This window comes from Aspergillus lucknowensis (assembly GCF_044049455.1).
Source record: "Aspergillus lucknowensis strain CBS 449.75 chromosome Unknown BJX67scaffold_64, whole genome shotgun sequence".
NCBI lineage: Eukaryota > Fungi > Ascomycota > Eurotiomycetes > Eurotiales > Aspergillaceae > Aspergillus > Aspergillus lucknowensis.
The window spans coordinates 94,281-119,471 of NW_027263608.1; the positions used below are offsets into that span (position 1 = coordinate 94,281).

At 52.2% G+C, this 25,191-nt stretch overlaps 10 protein-coding genes across 10 annotated transcripts; 4 read left to right on the plus strand and 6 right to left on the minus strand.

Annotated features, from left to right (window-relative positions):
• The first annotated feature begins 685 nt into the window (after window positions 1-685).
• BJX67DRAFT_293011 (sugar porter family MFS transporter) lies at window positions 686-2,807 on the plus strand. Its single transcript, XM_071026848.1, has 4 exons — window positions 686-1,106; window positions 1,162-1,350; window positions 1,400-2,339; window positions 2,399-2,807. The coding sequence occupies exons 1-4, from the start codon at window positions 884-886 to the stop codon at window positions 2,679-2,681; spliced, it is 1,635 nt and encodes a 544-aa protein (XP_070881622.1). The 5' UTR covers window positions 686-883; the 3' UTR covers window positions 2,682-2,807.
• A 384-nt stretch (window positions 2,808-3,191) lies between these two features.
• On the minus strand, window positions 3,192-5,858 carry BJX67DRAFT_293036 (uncharacterized protein). Its single transcript, XM_071026849.1, has 9 exons — window positions 5,473-5,858; window positions 5,349-5,418; window positions 5,258-5,286; window positions 4,975-5,141; window positions 4,205-4,917; window positions 3,819-4,133; window positions 3,622-3,756; window positions 3,493-3,558; window positions 3,192-3,418 (listed from the first exon to the last, which is right to left on the minus strand). Exons 1-9 carry the CDS (start codon window positions 5,598-5,600, stop codon window positions 3,377-3,379), a joined length of 1,665 nt encoding a protein of 554 aa, XP_070881623.1. The 5' UTR covers window positions 5,601-5,858; the 3' UTR covers window positions 3,192-3,376.
• A 357-nt stretch (window positions 5,859-6,215) lies between these two features.
• On the plus strand, window positions 6,216-7,334 carry BJX67DRAFT_385452 (uncharacterized protein; the record flags this gene model as incomplete). Its single annotated transcript, XM_071033863.1, has 1 exon — window positions 6,216-7,334. The coding sequence occupies one exon, from the start codon at window positions 6,216-6,218 to the stop codon at window positions 7,332-7,334; it is 1,119 nt and encodes a 372-aa protein (XP_070881624.1).
• A 788-nt stretch (window positions 7,335-8,122) lies between these two features.
• BJX67DRAFT_375150 (putative MFS transporter) lies at window positions 8,123-9,969 on the plus strand (the record flags this gene model as incomplete). The annotated part of the gene is made up of 4 exons (XM_071031652.1): window positions 8,123-8,289; window positions 8,343-8,654; window positions 8,706-9,306; window positions 9,367-9,969. The coding sequence occupies 4 exons, from the start codon at window positions 8,123-8,125 to the stop codon at window positions 9,967-9,969; spliced, it is 1,683 nt and encodes a 560-aa protein (XP_070881625.1).
• Window positions 9,970-10,721: 752 nt separating this feature from the next.
• Window positions 10,722-12,749, minus strand: glnA (glutamate--ammonia ligase). Its single transcript, XM_071030328.1, has 6 exons — window positions 12,535-12,749; window positions 12,431-12,463; window positions 12,268-12,360; window positions 11,561-12,065; window positions 11,086-11,507; window positions 10,722-11,035 (listed from the first exon to the last, which is right to left on the minus strand). The coding sequence occupies exons 1-6, from the start codon at window positions 12,535-12,537 to the stop codon at window positions 11,018-11,020; spliced, it is 1,074 nt and encodes a 357-aa protein (XP_070881626.1). The 5' UTR covers window positions 12,538-12,749; the 3' UTR covers window positions 10,722-11,017.
• A 3,550-nt stretch (window positions 12,750-16,299) lies between these two features.
• Window positions 16,300-19,708, minus strand: BJX67DRAFT_375152 (RNA polymerase II mediator complex middle subunit MED1; the record flags this gene model as incomplete). The annotated part of the gene is made up of 3 exons (XM_071031653.1): window positions 16,300-16,932; window positions 16,995-18,323; window positions 19,688-19,708. The coding sequence occupies 3 exons, from the start codon at window positions 19,706-19,708 to the stop codon at window positions 16,300-16,302; spliced, it is 1,983 nt and encodes a 660-aa protein (XP_070881627.1).
• Window positions 19,709-20,024: 316 nt separating this feature from the next.
• BJX67DRAFT_294205 (SOS response-associated peptidase) lies at window positions 20,025-21,655 on the minus strand. The gene is made up of 3 exons (XM_071026851.1): window positions 21,509-21,655; window positions 20,953-21,460; window positions 20,025-20,885 (listed from the first exon to the last, which is right to left on the minus strand). Exons 1-3 carry the CDS (start codon window positions 21,533-21,535, stop codon window positions 20,248-20,250), a joined length of 1,173 nt encoding a protein of 390 aa, XP_070881628.1. The 5' UTR covers window positions 21,536-21,655; the 3' UTR covers window positions 20,025-20,247.
• A 108-nt stretch (window positions 21,656-21,763) lies between these two features.
• On the plus strand, window positions 21,764-23,418 carry BJX67DRAFT_294211 (TPR domain protein). Its single transcript, XM_071026852.1, has one exon. The coding sequence runs from the start codon at window positions 21,867-21,869 to the stop codon at window positions 23,352-23,354; it is 1,488 nt and encodes a 495-aa protein (XP_070881629.1). The 5' UTR covers window positions 21,764-21,866; the 3' UTR covers window positions 23,355-23,418.
• Window positions 23,419-24,020, minus strand: BJX67DRAFT_294212 (uncharacterized protein). Its single transcript, XM_071026853.1, has one exon. It carries the CDS (start codon window positions 23,818-23,820, stop codon window positions 23,482-23,484), a length of 339 nt encoding a protein of 112 aa, XP_070881630.1. The 5' UTR covers window positions 23,821-24,020; the 3' UTR covers window positions 23,419-23,481.
• Window positions 24,021-24,035: 15 nt separating this feature from the next.
• On the minus strand, window positions 24,036-25,180 carry BJX67DRAFT_365955 (uncharacterized protein; the record flags this gene model as incomplete). The annotated part of the gene is made up of 1 exon (XM_071030329.1): window positions 24,036-25,180. The coding sequence occupies one exon, from the start codon at window positions 25,178-25,180 to the stop codon at window positions 24,221-24,223; it is 960 nt and encodes a 319-aa protein (XP_070881631.1). The 3' UTR covers window positions 24,036-24,220.
• Between the last annotated feature and the right edge of the window lie 11 nt (window positions 25,181-25,191).

Sequence of the window (25,191 nt, forward strand, 5' to 3'; positions counted from 1 at the left end):
AAGGCAACGATCAACTCACCCCTTGCATGAGGACAGCAGTTCGCCAGACACCAAGAGATTATAATCATCGCATCCCAAATTGACAGTCGATCTCGGAGAAGTCTCCAGACACTTGTCACCGTCAAACAAATAATGGGACAGCAAAAAGGATGCCCACCGTCGGTTGCAGGCCGGGTTGTCCAAAACAAGCTAGGCTATGACGGCATTGCTTCTTGCAAACTGGGCTCTTGACTTTTGTGCTTGGGTTGACTAAGCTCACGCCCCGCCGATCCCAGGCACTTGGCGCTTCTCAACCTATCAATGTCCATTTTCCGCTCTCAAATTGGTGCCTGGGGCCTTGAGGAGTGGGGCAAGGGATCCACGGGGTGCCAGGCGCCACAGCCAATAACAAAAAAGGCGGAGAAACTGGGGGAATTTCGTCTCCCGCCAGATCCGGAGGCGGCCAGGAGAGGTGGGCCTCGGCGCAGGGATCCTGGCCAATCGTGAGGCACCCCGCCCCGACTCTGTGAACGTTTTCGATGGAGCTGTCGAAATGTTACCTCTCCGATTGACGCGCCCTCACCATGGCTCGCTGCTGTCCCTGCTGCCGAGTACCTTCCTTTCCCTTGGTTCTGACTCGCGGGTGGCTGTTAAATTAAGGCGGCCCGCCATAGCTGACTTTCTGAGCCTCCTTGTACCTTTAAAAGAGCATCTGCAACCCTCGTGCGACCCCCGTTGATCTTCACCTTCTTTTTCTCTCTCCCCATATCCTTCCCTCCTTTCACTTTTCCTTCTTCAGTCGAGAACTCGAGACTCATTATTCCCTGGTTTGAATCGGTTCTCTTTCACACTCGAGGAAATTTGAGAAGAGCTTCGCTGCTGGTTCAGGCAAAGCGTCCTCAAAATGGCGCGCAAGTACTTGGGCCTCCAGGGCGAGGCACTTCAGATCGCCATCGGTATCATTGCCGGTATGGACTTTCTGCTCTTCGGATACGACCAAGGAGTCACCGGTGGTCTTTTGACTCTACACTCGTTCATCAAGTATTTCCCGACCATCGACACGAGCGGTGCATACTTTCAGGCCTTGGAATCCAATGCGGCCCGTAACGAGCAGTCCACTCGCCAAGGTACGGGTTGTCTGATAAGTTGGAAAGCAAACTGTGTTGCTGACTCGGTTCATAGGTATCGTCGTCGCAGCTTACAATCTGGGATGTTTCGCGGGCTCGATTCCGACAATTTGGGTTGGTAACTGGCTTGGTCGACGCAAGACTATTTTCCTCGGATCTTTCATCATGGTTATTGGAGCTCTCCTGCAGTGTACTTCATACGATCTTGCTCAATTCATTATCGGGCGTCTGGTTACAGGTTTCGGTGAGTCAGCCGCGAGCTGGAGATATACAGCCCCGCTAACACATCCCAGGCAACGGCATGAACACGTCGACTGTTCCGACGTGGCAATCCGAGTGCTGCAAGGCCAACCGTCGTGGACAGATGGTCATGATCGAGGGTGCAATGATCACTTGCGGAATTACCATCAGCTACTGGATCGACTTCGGCCTTCTCTTCACCGACCCCAGCGAAGTCGCCTGGCGTTTCCCTCTCGCGTTCCAGATCTTCTTCGCTCTGATCATCCTCGCATTCGTCATGTTTCTCCCCGAGTCTCCGCGCTGGCTCGTGCTCAAGGGCCGTGAGGACGAGGCTCGCGAAGTCCTCGCCGCCCTGGTCGGCGACGGCGCTGATCCGACTTTCCTCCAGACCGAGTTCACCGCCATCAAGGCCACCGTGCTGGAAATGGCTTCGGGCTCCTTCAAGGATATGTTCACTTTCACGGAAGACCGCCACTTCCACCGTACCGTGCTCGCCTACGTCAACCAGATGTTCCAGCAGATCTCCGGTATCAACCTTATCACCTACTACATCCCCATTGTGCTGGAGGAGCAGCTCGGCATGTCCCTCGAGCGGTCTCGTCTGATCGCCGCTTGCAACGGAACAGAATACTTCCTGGCCTCGTGGATTGCCGTCTTCACTATCGAGAAATTCGGTCGCCGCACCCTCATGCTCTTCGGTGCAGCGGGCATGTCCATTTCCATGGCCATTCTTGCGGGTACGGCCAGTGCCGGTTCCGACTCTGCCAACATTGCCTGCGCCGTCTTCCTCTTCGTTTTCAACACATTCTTCGCTATCGGATGGCTCGGCATGACCTGGTTGTATCCCGCTGAAATCGTGCCGCTGAAGATTCGTGCGCCGGCCAACGCCCTCTCCACGTCCTCGAACTGGATCTTCAACTTCATGGTCGTCATGATCACCCCGGTTGCCTTCAGGAACATTGGATACCAGACCTACATTATCTTCGCTGTCATGTAAGCCTTGTCCCCCAACTCCTCATCGAGATAAAAAATATGAAACTAACAAGAACCAGCAACGCCTTCATCGTCCCCGTCGTCTACTTCTTCTACCCGGAGACCGCCTACCGCTCTCTCGAAGAAATGGACCGCATCTTCCGCAAGACCACGAACATCTTCAACGTCGTCAAGAGGGCTGAGGAGGAGCCGCACATGTACGGCAAGAAGGGCGAACTCCTGCGCAACCTCAGCGACGTCGAGGACGAGGCCGTTCGTCGCGCAAGTGTGCTCGAGCACAACGCCGCCGCCAAGGAACCCGATTCCAGTGATGGGAACACCAGCACCGAGAAGGTGAACTGAGCTGGCTTATAGAGAAAATTTCCGTCATTGTGTATTCCTTTTCTTCCCTTTTCGTTAATCGCTGGGTTGAGGTTGAGTTGAGGTTGTTTTTTCTGGGGACCGATGAGAAGATGATGCGGTGGGATTAATATGGTTCGGTTCTCTTCTCTTCGGGCGCGGAGGTCCCTTTGTGTTACGAAAGCTGGGCGGGCGACGCCGGCTGACGTCCAGCAATGAATTTTTATACCCAGGTTGTCTTTATAAACTAGGACTTAGAGGCTCCGAGAGGACCCAATGAATACATCTGCTTCAATCAATGACGTTTCGGAAGAGTTTTGCGGAGACCAAATTCTATCTATTTCCTTTCTGAATTCGCAGATAGTTCCCCAAGTAGCGTGTCCCCTACAGTAGCGAATCTCTTCCGCAGATTAAAGTAGAAGATAAGAGTAATAACCTTGGAATACTGTAGTTAGTTTTGTGCTTCGCATGGGATACTTGCGCAGCATGGAGAAGAGGAGAGTGTAAGTGAAATTCAATGATAATAGTATAGTATTGTTAACAGTCTATCTATATCAATTTCGTTCGTTCGCTACAATGTTCATTATTCCTTCGCAGGCGGTGGACATACTTTGCAACATTTACGCTGTGGTTCTTGCGCGAAGAGGACCGAGAGTCAAGGCAGGACAACTAAATTATATAGAGTAGATCACGCCATTTTATCCGCCCCATAATGCCTCACCGGATGACGTCTCCTTACCCTGCGGCGCCTCAACCAAAACGTGATCAGCCCCGTCACAGTCAAGGGAATCGTGATGACAAAGTAGAGCCATACATTGGGGGTATCATGCCACCAGGCGCCCCGAGTCTCGGAGTCAAAGAAAGTCATGCTGAAGAAGCCCTATGTCGGGCGATCAGGATAAATGCCACCGTTGGAAAGGCAGGGAGGAGGAAGACAACATACCGAAACAAAAGTCCCGGGCAGGAATACAATCGACAGAAAGCCCACCATCCAGCTGATATGCTTGCCGTCGCTGCGGCTCTCTTGGAGCAGAGACCGCGCTTCGCCGAGCTGCTGCGCGTTGACGGTGTTGTATGCCTGCTAGCGTCAGCGGCAGACTCTAGGCAACCATCCACGCCACCAAGTATAATAGCACCCACCAAAGAGATCTCATTCTGCACCCTCTCCTTGAACCCGTCAGCTCTAGGCTTGAGATTATGCGCAAGCAAGGCCCAGTGTTTTATGCGGGAGACAGAGCAGCCGTCCTTGCAGTAGAGCGACGCGCTCTCCACCATCTGGCGCGTGCAAGTTTTAGCCGCCTCGATGGTCTCCTGGAAGTGGATGACATGACGGGCAAGCTCGTGCATCTGCGCGTAAACATCAATGATCCCGTCTTTCAGATTGAGGCTCTTGGTGTCTGCGTTGTCGCCGTGAACGATGGCCCTCATTGCATTGCGGGAGAAGTCGGCGCGGTTCTTGAGTATTCAAGTTAGCGTACGGAGGGCTCTTTACAGGCACGTTAGCTAGGTATGTTCAGGGAACGTGCCTTTTCAATTTGTCGGATAGGCGTCCTGAAACTCCACAGGGCATCGTCGAATATCAAGGTCACTGATTCCGCCAGACGGCTGATAAGGCTGTAGGGGCAGCTAAGATCCGTAGAAGCTTTGCTAATAGCACGTTCAATTCTCTTCCCATGTGCGTCGTCGAAGCAGAGGATAATTTGTGCTGGTTCAGCACCATCCCCAAGGGGCTTTAACCATAGCGTGAAGAACGAGAGGAATAGCCAGTGGTACATGTACTTAATCGGTCTTTTTTCAACCACAGTCTGTGGTAAATTTAGCCCTCTCTGACTCTCCTGCGGCTTTTCCACATTCTGGTCGGATCTTAGGTCCTTCATGATACACTCGCGCCTGTGAATCTGGCCGATCAGCAGGTCGGACAACTTGTTTGATGTATTTGGATCCAGGTGAGCGTTCTCAAATTTGGCAACTAGTTCGTTGAACTCTGCGTCCGGGGCAGATGGCGTTGCTGCGACTGCTCGCTTTGCCAAAGACTCAGCGGTAGTATCAATAATGCCGGGAGGGCGGTCCATAATTGCATGCAGCAAAACTTCCGCCGCGGTATCGCACACCGAGGCGATCTCAGACTTGTTGTTGTTGCTGTCCTCTTTTTTGTTGGCGATGGCAACTCGGTTGATGAGCTCACTGGAGGCATGGCTCGGTTGCCATATCTCTTTGACCAGGGCCCGTGATGACGATGCTTGTGGAACAAATTAACATCTGTTACAGCAGCACAGGGAAATGGATTGGCATGTACATATGCAGGTTCCATTGAAACCATCAATATGTTTCTCCTCGATATGGAAGAAGCCGTTCGATTCGTAGGCGCTCTGAGAGAGAAAGTATGAGTCGGTGTGAAAGACCTCCGCTAATTTTTCCACTAGTTCGGCATCTTTCTGGATATCGGTGATTCGGGGAAAGAAGCTGCTGATGTTAGCTCACTTTTGGAAAGAATCCATGTGGACCTGGCCATCTTGACCGTCGCTTGGGTCTGGGGTTCAAATGTCGAAGAGGGAACATGGACAGGGCCCTGCACTCACAAGACATGGGTTCCTTTCAGCTCCAAGATCTGTAACTATTTAGTAAAAGTCTTCCTAGAAACTAGGGGAGCAAGCCGAGGCTTAAACATACCTTGGTGGATAGAAGATCCTGAACGGAGATCTCCTGTGGGACGTCAGACCCCGTAGCGGACGAGCCAGGTCTAGCTATCATTAGCCGACTGATGATAATACAGTATGAAATGGTGAGTACGAACATCCATTTCCTATAGATAAGCGGTCCATGGCCGGGGTCACCAGTCTCTGTGGATGAGGAATCCCCAGGTGTCTCATGAGGCTGAGGAGCCAGCGCTCGAGCTTGGTAGGTGACAGCCTGCGTCTCCATGTATAAAGCAGACGATTCAAAGACCTATAAGGCGCAAAGAGGCATGACCTAATCTTCTGTAGGACGCTCGTTCAAAAAGCGGCAGGAAATGCGCAGGGATGGGGATGCCTTGCCAACCGCTAGGCTGGTGGTCGCATATATAAATGATGGGCATTCTTTGACGAGTACCGGTGAAATAGCAAACTGCAGGGATGAATGACAGAAAATGCAGTGTCGTGTCCAAGATGTGTTTCCCCGGTAAGAGGGATATTATTGCCTCTGTTGACAGGGGTGCGAACACGACGCCAACGAGCGTGGCTCATACTGTATGGAGGGACAGCCTGATGGGGTTGGATGCGTTGTTACACCAGCCTTTCGCGCCAAATCTTCCAGCTGCGAGCAAGGCGTCAGAAACTGCCTGACGACGGCCAGACGGCCGAGGCTGACCCTCGTCCAAGGCGCCAAGGGCGCTAAGGCAGAGACGATGCAAGCACCCAGGTAAAAGCTGACTCAGTGCATGCTCAAGGTTCTTCTGTGATGGACGATGAACGGGATTCAAACGTTGACCAGCATCTCCACGACCCTGACATGAGCATAACGAGAAAGCCAACCATCGTATCATGCAAAACCCACACCATGGGCAATTCCCTCCATGGGTATCTTGGCATAAAAATCGACAGGGATATCCTGCTCCAGGACTGGAACGAAATCCTTGTCAAAGGGTGTCATAACCGGACCTCGCGGACTCTGCGTTCCAGGACCGAAAAGACAGACAAACCGTTCAACTTTCAACGTCCGACTATGCACCTCGCAGCAGAGGGTAAACTGGAGATTCTTTGCTTCCCAGGGGTTGACTATGTTGAGCACTACGCTGCAATAGTCGCCACGTATCTGTCGATAAGTGGAAAACAGGCCCAGGCAGAGGTTGTTCGGTACATACCTCCAAATCCGCGCGACTCAATGGAGCTTTTGTTAGAGTCGAACTTGGCGAACATGGGAGACGTCGATGTCGTTGTCGTTGGGTACGTGCATGGTCTTAGCTCAGGACCCTGGATAGGCGGCGAGCGCGCAGACGACCTCTTTGCGTGGAAGTTTCTCGATCAGACATCGACAGAGCGCCAGGATCACCGGGTAGCCCTTCTCGGCTGCAGGGTGAGTTTCTGGGGCGACATTGCCGGTAATCTCGTACGAGTACTGGCCAAACTCAACAAGACAAAGTGCGTCCTGTACATCGGCAAACTAGGCACCATCCGGCCGGAAATAGAGCCAAATAAGTGGCTAGCAACGGGGTCATGCAGCGAAATTCGAGGGCAAACGGTAACATGGAAAAATGTCTTGGGCGATGTCACCAAGAACCGAGATATGATCATCCAGGGAAAGCACTTTAGCTTGCCTACCGTATTAGATGAGAGCCGTCAGTGGCTACAGGACCATCGTGGGCAATTTGATTTCGTGGATCCGGATATCGGGCACATGGGGTCTGCTGCGAATGAGTGCGGTGTGGGGTATGGGTACCTGCATATCATATCGGATAACCTAGCGAAGAAGTATGCATACGATCTGTCAAATGAGCGGCTACAAAGGGTGCAGAGTGATCGAAGGAGACTCATTGCGGAGATGAAGGAGGTCTTGGCTGGGTTCTTTGAGAGTTGGATGTCTGATGTTCAGCAATGGAACGAGCGACGAGAGAAGGAGGAGGACGAGGACGAGGATACTCAGTCTGGGAAGTCGGTACTTGAACCCGAGTCTTGGTAGAAGGCCATAGCTATACATTATACGAATAGACTAATGTCCACAGTGAGCGTTGCCGCTGCCAGCAGTGACGGAGACAACATCCATATGGTGAAAGTCGATAAGTCATCTGATAATCAATGCCATACTGCGAGGCTAAATTCGAGGAACTGGCCGTCTGCTCCTCCGGTACGTAAAGGGCCTCATACCACCTTTTCGCCTGCGACGAAGCTGATCGTGAGTCCAGCTCTGGTTGGGTGGATTTCGCGCCAAAAGATCCGAGATCTGATAAGAATCTCAACACCAAAGCTGCCTGCGCTCGAAGCTCTCTCCACTCCTTTCTCTGTCGCTCAATTGTTCGAGAATATCTTCTGTGGACACCCTGGAGGTACCACAATGGCCTTTCTCCATTAGGCACAGTCTCTCTCGACCCTGCTTTTTCTTTGCAGGGGTCTGTTTCGTCGTCACGTGTGGCCGTCTCTCGAGCTCCCCACTCCTCGCCCACCTTTGTCTCCAGGCTGTTCCCTCCACCATCCTAATTGCAATCCGAATCATCTAATATGCCCTAAATTCTGGTGAAGGGATCTCTCGAGTCGTGTCCGGGACATTTCACCGCGAGTTCCATCGATACCGCCCATTATCGACCTCGGGTTCCCGCTTTGCATTCTCGATCGGATCGATCTTTTTTCTCCCGTACTTTTCCCTCTCTACCCGCTCCGCTTCTTCGCCGATAAAATTTGTACTCCAATCCACTCTCCCCTTCCTCTCAATTTTCTAATCTGTGTAGGTGACTTAACCCACCGATTGTCGCCATGTCTCTCCTCCATCCTCCGCATGGGGCGACGAAAAATCCGAGCACGGAAAATGTCCAAGAAGAGCCCCGCGACAGCGATGGTCCCGAACGCAACCTCACTCTGAACCAGGATGACCTCGAAGCCGGTAGCGAGGCAGATATCGCCGAGATCGAGCGGGTCTATCGGTATGTCTTCTTTGCCGGCAATTGATGAGCAATTGCTGATATGCGTACAACAGGAAGATCGATTTTCGCATCATCCCCGCGTTCTGGGTTCTCTACTTCCTCTGCTCGGCGATTCGATCCAATGTCGGCCTTGCGCAAACAATGAACATTGAGTCCGGGCACGATCTCGGCTCCGTGCTCAACTTGACGCCACACCAGATTTCAACTGGTCTTGCCCTGTTCTACGTCTGCTACGTCGTCTTCGACCTACCGTCAAACCTTATCATGACCAAGTTAAGTCCGCACGTCTGGATGAGCCGTATCGTGATCGGGGTGGGAATTATCGGGAGTTGTATGGCTGCGATGAAGGCCGCTTGGAGCTTATAGTATGCTAGACTACCCCACGTTCTCTCAGTCAGGTATACTAACAAGGACAGCCTCCTACGCCTCCTCCTCGGTATCGTCATCGCAGGCATGTGGCCGGGAATGGCCTACTACCTCACCCTCTTCTACCCTCCCTCCCGCACCGGGAAACGAATCGGTCAGTACTACACTGCCGCGCAAATCTCCGCAGCTGTTGTCGGCCTCGTCTCAGCCGGATTCCAGAAAATGGACGGTGACCAAGGTCTCGTCGGTTTCCAATGGATGTTCCTCGTCTACGGAGTTATCACCGTCGCGGTAGGCATTGCGCTGCTGTTCTGGCTTCCTGATCGGCCAACACCACCCGGGCAGCAGGATGCCACAACACAGCGCAGCAAATACCTCTCCTGGGTTCCGCGCAGCCCGCCAGTCCTGACAGGTCGCGACGCCGAAATACACTATCGCGACCTCACAAGAGTTTACAAGCGTCCCCGCTGGTCCCTCCGCAACCTTCTTCAAGTCATGCTCGACTGGCGTATTTGGCCCTTGCTCATAATGTACTTCGGTGTCGTGGGCGTCGGCATCGGCGTGCAGAACTACGCAACAGTCATAATCAAATCCATCAACCCATCCCTCTCGGGAATCGAGCTCAGTCTCCTCTCAGCCCCTATCTGGATCGTTCCTTCCTACCCGTCACACCCCAACCCTATCACACTACTAAATACTAACCCCACCCAGATGGACCTAATCGCCATTCTCCTCGTCACCCCAATAAGCGACCGCTTCCACCGCTCCCGCGCCCTCTTCTTCTCCCTCGCCGCAAGCCTCCAAATAACCGGCCTCCTTATCACAACCTACGCCGGCTCTGAATCCAACTCCTGGCCCCGCTACGGCGGCCTCCTCATCATCGGCTTCGGTCTCGGCCCCACAGTCCCCATCACAATGACCTGGACCACGGAGATCTTCCAGCCGCGCCATGGCGAGGTTGGCGTCGCCGCGGCCTCGGCCGTCGTAAGTGGGTGGGGCAATTTGGGTTCCATCCTCACGACGTACGCGCTGTATGAGGGGTGGAGTGCTGATGCGAATGCGGCGGGGAGGGAGAAGTACAAGAAGAGTAATCTGGTCATGGTGGGGATTTTGGGTGGGAGTATTCTTTCTGCGTTGTCGATGCATGTTCTTGTGAGGGTATTTGATGGGAAGAAGCAGGAGGTTCTTGCGGGTGCCGATGGGGACGATGATACGAAGATTGTTGATGGCGCGGCGAGAAGGGAGGTCGAGCAGAGGGGGTTCGAGGGGCTGGGGAGGAGTATCTTCAAAGTGTTCAAAAGAGGAAGATCTTAACTAGTTATACCCGGTCTGAGCGTCATGTCGATATATATATAAACTTGAACTATTCAACCACCTTCATATGCAACCCAACTATCTACTTCCCTCCGCGATCAACATAAGTGATCCATTTAGATCCGCCTCGGTTATCAATCTCGCCCAACCTCACCCATAGGATATATATATATATCTCTAGGAAGTGTAACGTAACCCGCAGAAACAAAGTGTCCAAGCTCTTCCCCAAGATCAATCACACCCTTCTCGGAGCGGGTATCTAGCTCCTCTAAACCACTACGTACATCGCCCAATCAATCGATGATCAATGCCCCCGTTGAGAGAACCGCATGTACCGTGTAGACTGCGGGTACAAACGAGTAGTCCTGGTTTCGGAGGTTGTGGAGGTTTTGGGGAGCTCGGCAGTGAACAGACACACCCGCAAAGCGCCCTGACAATTCCCACCTCTGGCCACCCTCTCAGGTCCCCTCTACCCCCTTGACACTCCCAATATGATACGTACTCCTCGGCCAGAGATATGTGTCTGTGAGACTGCGGGAGCGCGGGCGACCAATCCCAGGTCAGGAAGGTGTACGGAGTTACCCAGTCATGGGTGTACAGGTTGGATATGTGATAACGATTCTTTTTCTCATGTGTTTTTTAGATTGATGTGCTTTGCTTGGTGACATCTCACGAATGGGAAATTTTGAATTTACACTTCGCTGCTCGCACCAGGTCGAGTATCCTTGGCGTATCTACCGAGAACATTGGAATTTTTATGTGTTGATGTCCGTCCTATTATCCATGTACTGGATCTTTCTATGCTATACCTAAACATAACCCCGTTAACAAATGAAAGAATTTGCATGCAAAACCAGCAGGGATAAAGAAAGCAAAAGGCGAGCTGTGGCATCACAAATTCAACACCGTAAAAAAGAAAGTCACAAGAAATCTATATTGCTCCACAAGCTGCCCAGCTGCTCTCTTGCTTCTACTCCACCCAGTTGACGCCGGAGGGTATACGAGCGCTAATATGAAAATGTTTTCACATTGTTCGATTTCAAATTATTTAGAGGCCACCGCAGAGCTGTGACACGTTAGAAGTGACTCGAACACTTGAAAGGACGAGGAACTTACAGTCTCGACGATGATACCGGTGATCTGGTATGGGTCGGCGTTGGAAGCGGGGCGACGGTCCTCGAAGTAACCCTTGCCGTCCTTGGCGACCTGGCGGGGGATACGGATGGAGCCACCACGGTCAGCGACACCGTAGGAGAACTTGTCGATGCTGCCGGTCTCGTGACGGCCGGTGAGACGCTCTTCGTTGCCCTCACCGTAGACGGCAATATGCTCAGCGTGACGGGCCTCGAGCTTCTTCATGGCAGCCTCGATGACCTTCAGACCGCCCTCGGCACGGGTGGAGGCAGTTGAGACGTTGGTGTGGAGACCAGCTCCGTTCCAGTCACCCTTGATGGGCTTCGGCTCGAAGGAAATCTTGACACCGAATTCCTCCGCAACGCGGTGGAGGAGGAAACGGGAGACCCAGAGGTGGTCACCCACTACAAAAGTTAGTTCCTCTTTAATTGGCAGGCTAGAAACAAAAGTAACGTACTCTCAATTCCGTGGCAAGGGCCGACCTGGTATTCCCATTGGGAGGGCATGACCTCGGCGTTGATACCAGAAATCTTGATACCGGCGTAAAGGCAGGCACGGTAGTGAGCCTCGACGATGTCACGGCAGTAAACCTTGCCGGTACCGACACCACAGTAATAAGGGCCCTGGGCGCCGGGGAAACCACCCTTGGGCCAGCCATAAGGCCAGCCATCAGGGCCGAGAAGAGTGTATTCCTGCTCCAGACCGAACCAGAATTCTTCCTTGGCGTGCGTCTCCATCAGACGATTGCATTCGTGGCGGAAGTTGAACTTGTTGGGGCTGCCATCGGAGTCCCAGGTCTCACAGAGGACGAGGATGTTATCGCCAAGGCGGAAGGGATCGGGGTAAATAGCAACAGGGCGGAGGTAGACATCGGAGTTGTCACCAGGGGCCTGGCCGGTGGAGGAACCGTCGAAGTTCCATTCGGGGAGCTCTTCGACGCCAGAGACAGCCTTGGAAAGAGTCTAAAAAGAGCCGAATGTTAGCTGCTGCACGACAAAGAAAGTCACGTGCAGCGGGTAGATACAGATGAAGTGCTAGCGTGCAGCACCATGACTATGTGTGCCGCCGCGTTATCGGTTCGGCCAGGCCACAGTTCTGGTGCTGCTCGCTTGCATGACCACAGGCGGCAACCGTAGCTGTGCTCGATAGGAATGATGAGCATACCTTGGTCTTTGTTCGGGTTGCTCCAGCGGAGTCAATCCAAATGTACTCAGCCAGGACTGATCCTCGCTGGTCGAGAGATAGGTACTTCATAAGCTGCAGATAAATGTTAGCGGGGTTGTTATCAGCCCCCGGAATACCGGAGGGCGAAGAGGGTGTAACGCACGTTCCCCGTATTGGAGACGACGGTAGAGTCAGCCTGAAAGAGATCCAGTTAGTCCAAATTCTCAGGGCTCGCATAGATAGGGGGAACACAATCCGTTGACTCACCATTATGGATGGTAATGTGGAGGAAGGAGTAGATTTCTTTTCAAAGTCTTCAGCGATAGAGCCGAGATGATGTCAAGTCAAAGATAGACAAATGCGCACAACACACTCAGATGACTGCTGGTTGCAAGAGCAAGAAGGAATGGGAGGACAGACTGGAGATTTAATAGAGAGAGGAGTCAAAGAGATGGAGGGGGAGAAGAAAGACCGAAGATGCGAGCCACCACCGGTTCTGTGGGTGGGGGCGTTATTTAAATATACCGCCGCAATCTCAAGCTGCGCCTTCCTTTTTGCCTCCGTCCGGTAAATTATTTTGAAAATTACCGTCAGCGTCGGGGCTGCGCCGCTCCTCCCCGTTCTCAACACCTCATCCATCACCTTCAGAGGCCAGTCTCACTTAATTTCGAGTTTCTATTGAATGCTTCTTTTACCCTCCGTAATTCGCTGTGTTCCTGGCTCTCTGACAACTCTCATCCTGTGTCTCAGGAAAAAGGCGCAACGCTGTATGGAAGCACGGGACACGGCAAGGATTCCTTCCACCACGTTTATTACGCGCAGGTTTTGAGAAGACCCCCAACTTGAAGGCCCTGTGGACAGACATTGTTGATTCGATCCATCGGGTTTCAGAATCGCCCTCGGATCGACCGTCACTGGTTCTGGGGAAGAATACCAGATTCGGTGAAATCTACTTCCTCTCCTGCAACAGGCACACCGTAAGTCACGAAATAAAAAACAGCACGCAGCCCCCAAGTCGAGGATGGAGATTGTACCATGAGTCCTCGGCGGTCTGATATGACTGTGAAGATTAATCACAACAATCTCGTTCATACTATTCGGACTCCCCTTCCCCAGAATCCCACCCCACGCGACGGTGATCGAATTCGGAGACAGGATCCCATACCCCAGAAACGACGTCTGCTGACCATCAAACGCAAAAGAAACAAGACGGACAATTCAATGTTCTTTCTGTCGCTGAGAGGACAGAGATAATGAAGCGCAAGCTGTTGGGAAATTATATTATCAAACCAGCGGCCTGGTCTGCATATCAGCTGCAGGTCGGGCATTAGTTGTCTGCATAGTGCGAGTCTTAAAGGTCCTAGCTCGTCGTACATGAGTCCAGACAGTTTTCACTGGAGCGCTGGTTACGATTGGTGAATGTCTTGAAGGCTCTAATTCTTCCGCGTCCTATCCGGATTGAAGAGGCGTCGGCTTGAAGCATGGCGTTCTCCTGCGCGAGGAAAACTTTCAGCACTTATCGGAATGCCCCTCAATAACCCCGCCAGGAGTCGCGTGGGTGGCTTGGAGCGCGTTTGCCGGTGTAATCTGCGAAGACAGAGGGCGATTCTCAGTCATCGAGGGGCTGGAACAGATCCCCTGCACGGAAAAAAAAAAGCAAAAAGAAACTCTGTCCCTCAGATCGGAGAGTGGCCTCTGAGCGAGCTCAGGATGAAGATGGAAGCCGATATTGACGACCAAGGGCAAGAACCCCAAGACTGAAGCGAAAACCACCGAAAGTTACCTCGCGGGTAATCCCCATACAATTCCCTCGACGATGACTCTCAGCATCATCATGTTGAAAATGAGACCTGCGTTAACGGAGGCATCCCCGAATCATCGACTGAGAAACAGGATGGCCTGTGGGGCGTGGCGAATGCGGTCACATTCTGGAAAACCAAGAGCGAGGGAGCCGCCGCTGTGACCGACACCGCCGAGACCGGACAACGAATATCTTTCGCTGTCTTTCAAACCATCGAAGTCCTCTGTTTCATGACTGGGCATCCGAGGAATTCTGGAGAAAGGCTCACAGTGGCAACCAACCGTCGATCTGAACGAAATTCCGACCCATGGTGCCATGAAGCCGGAGCGCAGCAAATGACAAGGCAGCCAAAGTCGGGAGATTCAGGAATGGGTGAAGTGGCTGCGTTTGGCACCTGATTTTCCGTTTCCCCGTGCAAGGCCTTCTCTTCCCCATCCAATTCGACACTAATATCGCCCAAGAGGAACTCAGCAAAGAGCAGCTTCTCCCCGTACTTCAAGTAGATCTATCAAATGTTGAGACGCAGTGGAAGATGGCTCCCAGTCTTGGCGTCTGAACAGCGCCAAGAAAGTGCCCAAAAGCCTCCTCCGGATGAAGGCAGAGGTCGGACAAGCACCTGCCGGCACTCACCCGAGGCCTCCCCGGCTGAATTCTTCCGTATGTTCAAGTTGCTGGGAGTTGCGGTGAATGTGACACCACAGCGGAAATCACCCACGAGAAGAACTTTCCCGATCTCAGGCCAGTCTGGGTGAGAACCTTAAAGTGAGAATGGGAATGACTTTTGACTTCTGATAATCAACGGTTTCTCATAGGCAGATCTCCCGAGTCTCTTATCAAGGCAATATTATTGGTCCGCGGTCTCGCTTCATGACAAACCGCGCTGACTGCAGCCGGGCCGAATGAGAATGCCCTGTAATTTTTGGAAGCTCCAAAGGTCATTCAGGCGCGCGAACAAAATACTTAGAATCATGTGGATTGAAATGATCTCCATGAATACATCGGGCGAAAACCATATGAAAACATCTGAAATTTGACGATGCTGTTGGCGCGAAAATATCTTCTGCCTCAACAAAATCCAGGTGATCGGTTGCCGATTCAGGCTATCGGTCGGTTCCAGTGACTCCAATTCTCAGGAACCCTGAGCTAAAGATTGATGCAAGTATTGAAAGACCTTGCAAATTTCCATTTTGTTATTATCAAAGATTCTTCACCATGTCAGCGGGTAAATCGAGGCAGACATAATAATACCTGGGGAATTCCAGGAATCAGGTTTGGTCACCCGTAAAAATAGATCAAGGGAGTTGGGAGGGAAAATGCCGCAGCAAACAAAATAAATCTTGCATTTTTCCACGCCTTGACGACTCAACGCCAACGCTCAGGTCAGGCAGCGTTTCAGGAAGAGTAATTCGCGCAGCTGATCCTTAACTAACATTCAAGACTCTTGTCATCTGGTCTTGAAGATTTGATGCGGTGTTTACGGCCTTGTGTTGAACTCTTTGTGCCATCCTCTCCTGAACTGGAGTTTCGATGTCGTCATGGAACGGACGTCGTCTCCTGCTCACCGGAGCTTGATCTGTTCCCTTGCAGAGTATCAACACTTGATGCTCATTTTTTCCAAGTAGTAGATTAGTAGATTAATCCCTCGTCAATCTTCGATTGAGTTCTATTAGCTGAGCTACAATTATGGTGCAGAATCGACGGATTCATCGCTAGATCTGCAAATCTAGTTGCAATGACACGGGCGTGAGGTTAGCATGGGCCGAGCCCCAGAGCATCAGACCCCTCGTAGTGTCAGGTACACACTGCTGACGGGCGAACTGCGGAACAGGAGTCAAAGCCGTAGGGGCATCTTGGGAATGCCGGTTCGCGGTATTCCCCCTCCCTCGCCGATGGTCAAGGATGGTGCTGTCCTCCTGCTCCCCAGCTTCCTCAGCTCCCAAGGGACCACGTCAGACCAAAGCTTCATGCAGGTACTGACGGCACCGCGGGCCAATCGTGGACCAAGGAGCGTGCTGCTTCAACCCCAGGAGCGACAATAAAGCCCCCACGTGTTCCATGAGCGTATCACAAGCAATCATTGCCGTTCGAAGCTCCAAGGAGATAATGCGAGGAACCGTTTCGACCGGATGTCAACCGAGAGGCTGGCCGGCTGGGTAGCTCCACTGCGGCGCAGCTCTGCAAGGATTTTGTTAACCAATCCCAATTCTCAGGTGCGATACCCCGTCCAGGACTCATCCGCGGCTCTCCCGCTGCCGTAACCACCGAAGGACCCATTCGACTAAGATGCCAATGTCTTGGGACGTCTCAAGCACTCGAGCCAACTTGCTCTGCAACTCGTGTATCGGGTCGTGCGTCGCCTGCGCGTCGTCGACGTTGGCGTCATCGGTAGGGTTTCCTTGGTCATCTAGCAACCCGGCCACATCCACCACTGAGACACGCCCATTCAGCCCAACCTCGAAACTGATCGAGATCTTACTTAACGGAAAATCTTCGAATCTCGTTTCCGTAGACGAACCGGGGTGTTTCACAGTAAATAGTAGCATGATCATCGGGGCTTGTCCGATTTGTGTTCGCAAAGTCACATCTACTTTGAGCTCGTCACTGGGGCTCGATTCGCCATCAAGTTGCTCCCCCTTGGCTTTCGCAATATCAGTCTCGCCCTCCTGCTTTAGTCCCAATAACAAGTTCAATTTCTTCTCGTTGGGATTTTCATTGCTCAGGATCGTTATCGCCCCTTCGTTTTTTGTTTTACCTTCCACAGATTGCTGTCGGGCTTGTTCCGAACTTTTACTATCCTCGGATTTCGACGGAAGAGGGAATGTATTCCGAATCAGGTTTGCGAGAAAAGCATACTGGCGGAGAGTCTAAAAGCATCAACCATCAGCCCCGTCAGTGTGAGATTAAGCACAGGCTGCATCAAGCTTACCGGAAGTATGTCCGCAAGCTGCCGCGGATGGGAAAATGGGATGTCCTTCAAAGTTCGCCCACCGGCGGACTCGAAGGGCTGAAAAGTGTAACTATGCCGCCTAATGACCGGTTTACCATTCTCATCGAACGACTGCACAGAGACCCTACTCTTTTTCCGGCCTGTCTGTGTCGGATCCTCGTTGTCTAGCCCTAGTGCGCCCGTAGCTGACAGTGGGGACCATCCTGGGGCGAGGAGTCCGTCATAGCTTAACATTTTGAAATCCTGTGGCATTTGCAGACCCAAGTGCCGGTAGATATCCGAAGCTGCCAAAAGCGGAATATCCAGAGGCGGCTCCATCCTTGCAACAAATCGGCGATTCGGAGAAGCCGAATCCAGCATGTTGGAGTCGAGGTCCATGCCTTCTGAAGGGCCTTGACTACCGGTTAGGGTTGCTGGTGGTTCGGTCCAGTTGACGACCGTGACGCCCTGTTCGGCTGATCCATCGTTATCATCATTCGAGGACGGCGCTTCGGTATTATTCGACACCACTATAAATACTTCAGATCCAATCCAGTCTTTCGACACGCGAAGCGATGGGTAGCCCTCTTCACACTCGATAGCAATTCTCCAGTTCCCGTTATCTTGGTTTGATTCATCATCGGCAGATTGTTCGGGCAATTGATCGATCACCATGGCGTCGGGTGATTTCCGCTGTTTCAAGTCCAATATCCGAGCTCGCGGTGTCCAGTAATCCAACCAAAGGCCAATTCGACCACCTTTGTGAAGAGTTGGTCGTCCAATCCAGCCGCTACAAAGATGTTCGAATTCGCCTGTAAACTTGTTTTGACTCTCTTCGTCCCATAACCTTTTCACGCTCTTGTAGAGACCTTCAATCGCCTCAAAGCAGTTCACCTCCTGGCTCAGCTTGTCATGTCGCGCGAGCCAATGTAAGTTCTTATGAAAATTATCCATCTTCTTCCAGGATCCTCGCTCCCCTTCCTCCGGTGTCTGTGCCAAGTCGCGTTTCAGAACAGCTGTAGCCTCCTCACGGTGTCCCCCTTCAGTGGCTTCTGGGGTTGCGTACTGCAAGGTCACGTCCTTGACCACATTCTGCCCGCGGTGAAACTGGATTTCAAGGTCGACGAGGTTACCAGCAATGTTGAGGTTGTCGTCCTGCCAAATAGACTCGAAGCGCTCGAGTCCGCCGAGCCGCTCAATGCCTTCTCTGGATACTCCTCTGCCGGCCACACGTGTCCGCAAAAGCTCGACCACTTCTTCAATATGCTTTTTCCGTTCCTCATCATTATCCCTAGAATTCCCAAGCTTCAATCCTTGCATCCCTAAGGCCTGAATGTCGCCGTCATTGATTCCTTGTCCAACCAGAGCATCGTGAACGGCGGGGGACGGGCTAATCCCTCCGTATGCACCAAGGGCAATAAGAGCTGATGGGGAACTAAAAGAGATAGCATTGTCGTTCTCAGACGTTACTGCGAGCGGTGTAGCGTACTGCTGGGCCGACGGCCCGGGATGGCTGGAATGGTGCCCTGAAGCGGAGGGGGTTCTCGTAGAAGGAGATTTAAGGGACATGGTTCGGTGCATAGGCCCTCCCGAAGGGCGTGGCGAAGACGTCAGATAGGTAGGAGTTGTTCCGAGGTTCTGCTTGGAAGAAGGGGTTGCCATGATTGCGGTTCGTGTGCGCAAAAACGACCTGGCTTATCTGCGGACTGTCCTGGAAAATAGCCCAGCTTCTCTTGGATGAACACCGCGCGTTCAATATCGGATTAGATCCGCCAACAATATCTTCAAACAAACGATGTTGCGAAACTCATCTCCATCACCAGCGACGGCGGGGAAAGATAAACACCACCGAGAAGCTTGAATTGGGAGTTTGTTGCGGTTCCTAAACACACTGACGTCGATTTCAGAGACTTATAAGAACACGAATGCAACGGCTCCAGGCAGATAAAGGACACTCCCTGCTCAGGGACCCATCGTAGTCGTTGTTGCGTGAGCGGGAACGTCGAGCATCAAAGCTCAAAGTAAATGAAACCGAAAAAGCAAAGCGGAGTCACATGAGTTTGCCTTGTTTGCATCTACGTCATAAGCTGATTGAAAAGCTGCCGTTGCATGATGAGAAAGAGCAGTTGATTTGTTCCATAAGTTGTTCATCGACCCGATTATATCAATTTGATCAATCATGTGGACTATCAGGCACACGCACCGGCAAATCCCTAGGTGGATTCAAATAAGATCCCTTTCAACATTGGAAGGCCATCCTCACATCGTAAGAAACAGGAAACCCCTGTACTCTCCGCGCTGCTCATGTGTTGCCCAGTACGTATTCCCAACGAATGGAGCTCATATGCTGTCGCTTCTGCCATCCGAGCCACCAAGCGCCGATTTATCCATCGGGATCACCTCAAAGCTGCCTCCCACACCGGACTCCTTCCGCGAGAACCCCAGATTCCTCGAAACCCTACAGGAAGTCCTCACAGAGCACGCCCACGAAGACCCCGACGCGGTCTCCCAAGCCCAGGTGATGGTGTCCACCTCCGGTACGAATATAGGATCGGGCGGCGTACTATTGACCGGCTCCCGCCCGCGAAGAACGCGAGGGGATACAGATCTCTCCAGTGGCGCTAGTGGTCAGGGTGGTGCTGGGTCGGCGGGGAGGGGCGGATGGATACATATCTCCGACGGCAGGCGGCCACCTGAATACGGACGGATTGCATGGTAACGCTGCTGGATCATGGTCTGATCGCGCACAACGCTAATGGCGAACAGGCCTGAGGACATATTCGGGAGCTTAGAAGTGGATGGTGAAGGACAGTTTGTCGGAGGAACCGGAAACTACCAGGCGAGCGGTAGGGACCTTGCTTGACATCCATGGCTGTTCAGCATTCTAATTGCGCTCAGGAACGTACCGTGTAGTGACTCGAGATGGAATGTAGGTAGCCCACATCCTTGTAGCCCACATCCTTCACGACTTGGATCTGACTGAACTAACAGAATCGCAGTCTCGGTCTAAGCCCATTTCTCAGAGAGAAGTTGATCCAGAGATTGCGGCAAAAAGAAACACAGTAACCGAACGGTCCACCCATCGATGCTGAGCAAATCAAGTAGCCCAAGATTGTCGTGAGGGGGTGTACAGTAGCATAAAATGTATTATACCTCAGCCAAATACAGCTGCCGGACAGTCGACAACCCAAAACCCCGAGCCCCCCAGACTGAAATGTTTGCGATAATTTCTCGTCGTGGGATACCCATTCCCCTACTTGGAGAAAAAGCTGGTTATTCGCTGGGCCCCGTCACTCGCCTTCCTTGCTGGCACCTTCTCGAGCGGCTTCTGGTTATGTGTCGCGCTGCGCATTTTCTTTTGCTTTGACGCAGGCTTTTGTGGAGAAGGTCTTTTCGGTGAAGTCTTGGGCGAAGTGTGTGGCTTTTGCCTCTTAGTATCCTCATCCGTTACACCCTCTGGGTTGTCTGGATGCTCTCTCTTGACCCCCTGCGCCGGTCGTGAGGAACCGTGCACGTCATTCGCGAAACCTTCGCCAGTGCCCTTAACCAAGCCAGAGTTGGCCCCTGGCTCGGGCTTCTTCTTCGTATTCGCAAAGAAATTTGCGATGTTTCCCTTATTCTCTTTGCTATCGATAGGCACTATAAAATCGGGCGAATTATTCCCGACCTTGCCAACCTCTTTAGGAACTTGATAGCAGTCCAAATCGCCTTCATAAGGCTTAAGGGCAGCTTGGAGCTCCTTCGACCAACTCGTCCGCTTAGGATCCAGCCATAAATTCCAAGCCTCGCTCTTCGGCTCTAGAATCACAGGCATGCGGTCGTGGAGCCAGCTCAATGACGGCTTCGCGGAGGTCGTGATCACCGTATATGTATACAGCTTTTCCTCAGAGCCTGCCCCTTCATTAGCTCTCTACCTAAAAGCTCCGGCTACCATCGCGGCCGTGGTTGCTTCACTCACCCTGATAAGTCACACAGTCCCAAAGCCCCGCAAAATACATCAAATCCCCATCTTTCCGCCGCGTATAATGCGGTATCCTCTCCTTCCCACCGGGACCCCGTTTCAACCACTCGTAGTATCCCTGACAAGCAACAACGCAACGCTTCTTTCGCTTCATACTCGTCCACATCCCGCGATCCTCGATAAGTGAGTCATCGCGACAATTGATTGTTCGCATGAGCGATCCGTATTCCGGCTGGCGCTTTGTCCAGAAGGGGACGAGGCCCCATTTCATGCCTTGGAGCTTGTAGCGAGGAGAGCCCGGTTCTGCTGTGCCTTCTGCCTCTGTAGACTCTGTCGTGGTGTCCGTGGGCCCATGGTAGGGTTGGGGCTCTGGGAAGTCAGCGCGATAGACGGCGCCGATGCTCCCAGGTGCGAAGTTGTACGTTTCTCGGATGTCGTCGTCGTCCGGAGCTTCATCGACCGGCATACCTTGGTCTTGGAGGCGACGCCGGATGAAGCTCATTCGCTGAAGTTGATTAGTAGACGCATTCATAGTGGAGGGAGAAATACATACAACGCCGAGGGAATAACGGCCACACATAGTTGAAGGTTATCGAAATCGCACACCTTTACTTGCTGAATATATTTGATTCAGAATAAATTTGAGTAAAGATCGATGAGTTAAAAGGTTGCGAAAAGCGGACGAAGGAGTGGGAGTCGCGAGAGTTTGGTCGTCTTTAGGTTGCTCGACGCAGCGCTCCTGTTGCCTGAGACGTCATCGACGAATCGGCGCCGCTCGCATAAATTCTTCGGCTCCCGACCCTGACACCAGTCGTCTATCTTCCAACCCAGCATTGAAGACCCAGACTCCCCGACGACTCAACGACTTTACATGAGATAGACTTGCGCAATTCACAGAGTCATCCCCAATAATGCTCAATGCAGCTGCAGGTCGCCGCACAAGCAGCGCCCTGACGCGCACCGCCCGAACTCCCATCCTTCCCTTACGAACCATCGCTTTCTCAAGACAACCACAATTGCTCCAACACACCACAAAACCTCAGAGTCTCAATGCATACAATACCCGAATCTTGCCCCCCATATCCCTCCGCAATGTCCCTACAACCCTCCAAACTCGATCCCTCTCCTACATCCAACGCACGAAACTCGGCCTCCGACAAGCCTCGAAAGGAATTTGGCGCAAGTACCCATTCCTCTTACCCTTCGCCATTATCTCAGTCATCGGCTCTGTGATAGCCTTCGCTTATATTGCCTACATCGAGGTGACGCAGAATATGCCGCAGTACCAAAAGTTCCCTCCATCCGTTGCGAAGCACCTCCGCACAGCAGTTTGGTACACAGACGTGGATCTGAACGCACAACGTGCATTGCAGTCTTATAAAGATGCATTGCGTGCTGCTGCTGAGGAGCGCATGCATCCATTTTCCGATGAGGTTTTGGGGATTAGGCTACAAATATCGATGATGTTGGAGAAGGCGGGACAGGTACCGGCGGCAGTTCAGGTTTTGGAGAGAACGAAGGCAGAGACTCTAGCGTGGATTCAGTTTAGTAGGAAGGCAGCGGCGCAAAGGAAGGAGGAGGATGAAAGACGAAAAAAAGAGCACGAGGAGACATCACCAGGGCAGAACTCCGAGATCACCGATCCCGAGGCACGAGACAGGGATGAGAAGTTGAAGAAGCTTGACGAGTATGAAGCGGTACAGCGGAGTAAGGCGATGAAGAAGGCCGTTGGAATGTCAATGAAGCTCGGGGATCTTTACGAGAGTGACTACATACAGGACCCCGAAAAAGCTGAGGCAGCATACGAAGCAGCAGTCGAACTGTCTATGAAGGAGCTCCAATACCGTGAGAAATTGGGACTCCCTATCTCCGGCGGGGAGAACGACAAGAGCGCGTGGCTAACCCGGGTCGAAGTCGCGGTTGCTCTCACTCACCTAGCCCAAACCTACGCACACAGCGAGAAGCGACTTGAACTCGCCATCCCGCTGTATCTGCGCGCCTTGGACCTCTTCAGCGCGGAAGAAGGCTCGAACCCATCCTGCAAGCAGGCCTTACTTATGAGCAACATCGCCGGAACTATGGCCGGCCGAGCGAAGTTGCCATTCCGAACGAAAAACCCTGAGGCTTCGCGCGCCCAGACCATGGACGCTTCTCGGCAATGGTCGCTAAAGACTCTCGACTTCTCTGCCAAGCTTCCTTCGAATGTGAAAGACAACAACTGTGACGGTGCCTGTACTCTTGCTATGTATAATCTAGGGGAACTTGCGGAGGTGCAGGGGAAGCGAAAAGAAGCCGAGAAATGGTACCGGGATGCCTTGTCGGCGGGCCAGAAGGGCGATCTGGATGAGAGAAAAACATCCATGTTGAAGGATGCAGTAGAAAGAGTGGCGAAGAAATGATATGAGGCTTTTAGAGGTAGTTGAGCCTTCTGGCTCTGTTTATGCCTATCATGTACGATTATATATGACCCATTGGCATCTCCTTGAGACAGGCGAGTGGACTGCTAGTTCTAGGTAACTCTAACAGTCAAAACACACAACTCGCTGGAACCCTCACCTCAGGAGCACCCCCTTCTTCTTGCCTAGCGATGATTTCAGGAAGTTCGAAAAAAAAATCTAGATGCTCATCCCGACCCGCAACAGCGCATATCCCCTCCCCAAGTTTGCGCAAGACTTCGCTTCGGCACCGACAGCCATCCCCCACAATTGCGAGGCTTTCAGCAACAAGCGCACATGCGATTGAGGCTGATCCCTGACCTGCCCCTCCCTTCGGGCCGTTGATTCTCCTCGAAGACCTCACGGTACATGAGCTACCATGCTTCTGAGACCCGACGGTTTGGTACAAAAGCTTGTCTCGCTGCATCATTACCGCGGCGATGCGTTCAAGGGCGCAAATCCGGCGTAAATGCGTGGTGTAGGGCTGATGCCGCCCTGCCGGTGTGCAAACCAGACGTCATACAGTGGTTTCCCAGAAACACATGTCATGATAATATAAGGACACCGAAGATGGTCGAAGAAAAGTCTAGGAACTATTAATCGCTCGACCTTGCATGTTGATCGGCTCTATGGACATGGTGCGGGATCGTAAACTCCTTTGTGTCTGTCTAGAGTTGCACTATCAGACTTTAAAAACAGCTATGATACGCCTTGATGTCTCTACGTACGAAAGAATTTGGGCGCCATACAAAAATACTTCCCGGGTTGCAAAAAAAAGGTTCCATGGCGAATGTATGTTGGGTCGCTCGTTGAAAAAGACTCTCGATGCTTCAGATATCTTCCTTTTTTGCTTCCTCCAAAGGGGGCAATGCGTTCTCAGACTGAGCTCGAGGAGCTTTCGAGAACCGTCCATTGGCGAGTGCAATCATCTCATCTCGTTTTTCTTGTGCCCAATCCCGTGCGTTCCTATATGCCGTTGCACCAGTCCGAAAGGCTTCGGGGTCATTTGTCATTGAATACGATCCCAATTCCGTCATGGAGTATCCTGGGCTGCTCCCCGGCTGAGAAGGCCTTCTAGGATGTGAGGTAAACAGCCTGAGCTGGCCATCAAGGTAAGTCGAGGAGACTGTATACGCGTTATTGTCGTAAACCGGCGGACGATGGGGTGTGGATGGATCGTATGACTGTAGGGCATGGATGGCCCTTGCTCCAAGTGCGCCATTGTAACAGGCTTGCCGTCTAGCTACAATCGGTCTTCCGGCTTCACTCTTCACTTCTGTAAAGAAGTTTGGCGCCATTGGACTACTGTCTTTTTTTGATGGGATAATCTTATCGCTCAGATCATTGCGAATTTCACGTTTCAACTGCTCTGGACGTGCACCATAATAAGTATCCGGTTTGGCCATAGATACAGCTCCGTCCGTTAGAGGGGCAAGGTTATTAAATAAAGAGCCTCCACCGGCGTATTGGGAGGTGTTCCCTTCAATGAATGGAATAACCGAACCCATAACCTGTGACTCCGTTCTGGCATTCGAATACTTCGTCATGAATTTCTCGTATTCCGCATCGATATTTGGCTGTGAAAGGGACGGCCGACGGACCGCTAACCTTTGCTTGATCTCTCGCAAGTTGTCTGGTCTATTCTCTCCTCCGTTGCCGTAGTGCCAAGGAGGATAGATTCTGTGATCAATCAGGTTCTGCTCGAAGTTCTGACTATATGGGGTACTGGTAGTATTTGTGTTCTTTTCTCCCGATCGCTTGCTCTCCCGCCCCGATTCGATTGGGGACATCGATATATCAG

What these genes read in the sequence shown, in the direction of transcription:
- BJX67DRAFT_294212 (XM_071026853.1), bottom strand. Translation starts at nt 23,820, where the DNA reads ATGATGCAGCGAGACAAGCTTTTGTACCAAACCGTCGGGTCTCAGAAG.
- BJX67DRAFT_294211 (XM_071026852.1), top strand. Translation starts at nt 21,867, where the DNA reads ATGCTCAATGCAGCTGCAGGTCGCCGCACAAGCAGCGCCCTGACGCGC.
- BJX67DRAFT_294205 (XM_071026851.1), bottom strand. Translation starts at nt 21,535, where the DNA reads ATGTGTGGCCGTTATTCCCTCGGCGTT. An exon ending in GCCGTTATTCCCTCGGCGTT is followed by an intron (nt 21,461 to 21,508) that starts GTATGTATTTCT and finishes AATCAACTTCAG; the next exon opens with CGAATGAGCTTCATCCGGCG. An exon ending in GGACTGTGTGACTTATCAGG is followed by an intron (nt 20,886 to 20,952) that starts GTGAGTGAAGCA and finishes ATGAAGGGGCAG; the next exon opens with GCTCTGAGGAAAAGCTGTAT.
- glnA (XM_071030328.1), bottom strand. An exon ending in TCGTCTCCAATACGGGGAAC is followed by an intron (nt 12,361 to 12,430) that starts GTGCGTTACACC and finishes ATTTATCTGCAG; the next exon opens with CTTATGAAGTACCTATCTCT. An exon ending in CCCTTGCCACGGAATTGAGA is followed by an intron (nt 11,508 to 11,560) that starts GTACGTTACTTT and finishes TAACTTTTGTAG; the next exon opens with TGGGTGACCACCTCTGGGTC.
- BJX67DRAFT_293036 (XM_071026849.1), bottom strand. Translation starts at nt 5,600, where the DNA reads ATGGAGACGCAGGCTGTCACCTACCAAGCTCGAGCGCTGGCTCCTCAG. An exon ending in AGGATCTTCTATCCACCAAG is followed by an intron (nt 5,287 to 5,348) that starts GTATGTTTAAGC and finishes AAATAGTTACAG; the next exon opens with ATCTTGGAGCTGAAAGGAAC. An exon ending in TTTCAATGGAACCTGCATAT is followed by an intron (nt 4,918 to 4,974) that starts GTACATGCCAAT and finishes TTGTTCCACAAG; the next exon opens with CATCGTCATCACGGGCCCTG.
- BJX67DRAFT_293011 (XM_071026848.1), top strand. Translation starts at nt 884, where the DNA reads ATGGCGCGCAAGTACTTGGGCCTCCAGGGCGAGGCACTTCAGATCGCC. An exon ending in CGAGCAGTCCACTCGCCAAG is followed by an intron (nt 1,107 to 1,161) that starts GTACGGGTTGTC and finishes CTCGGTTCATAG; the next exon opens with GTATCGTCGTCGCAGCTTAC. An exon ending in GCGTCTGGTTACAGGTTTCG is followed by an intron (nt 1,351 to 1,399) that starts GTGAGTCAGCCG and finishes AACACATCCCAG; the next exon opens with GCAACGGCATGAACACGTCG.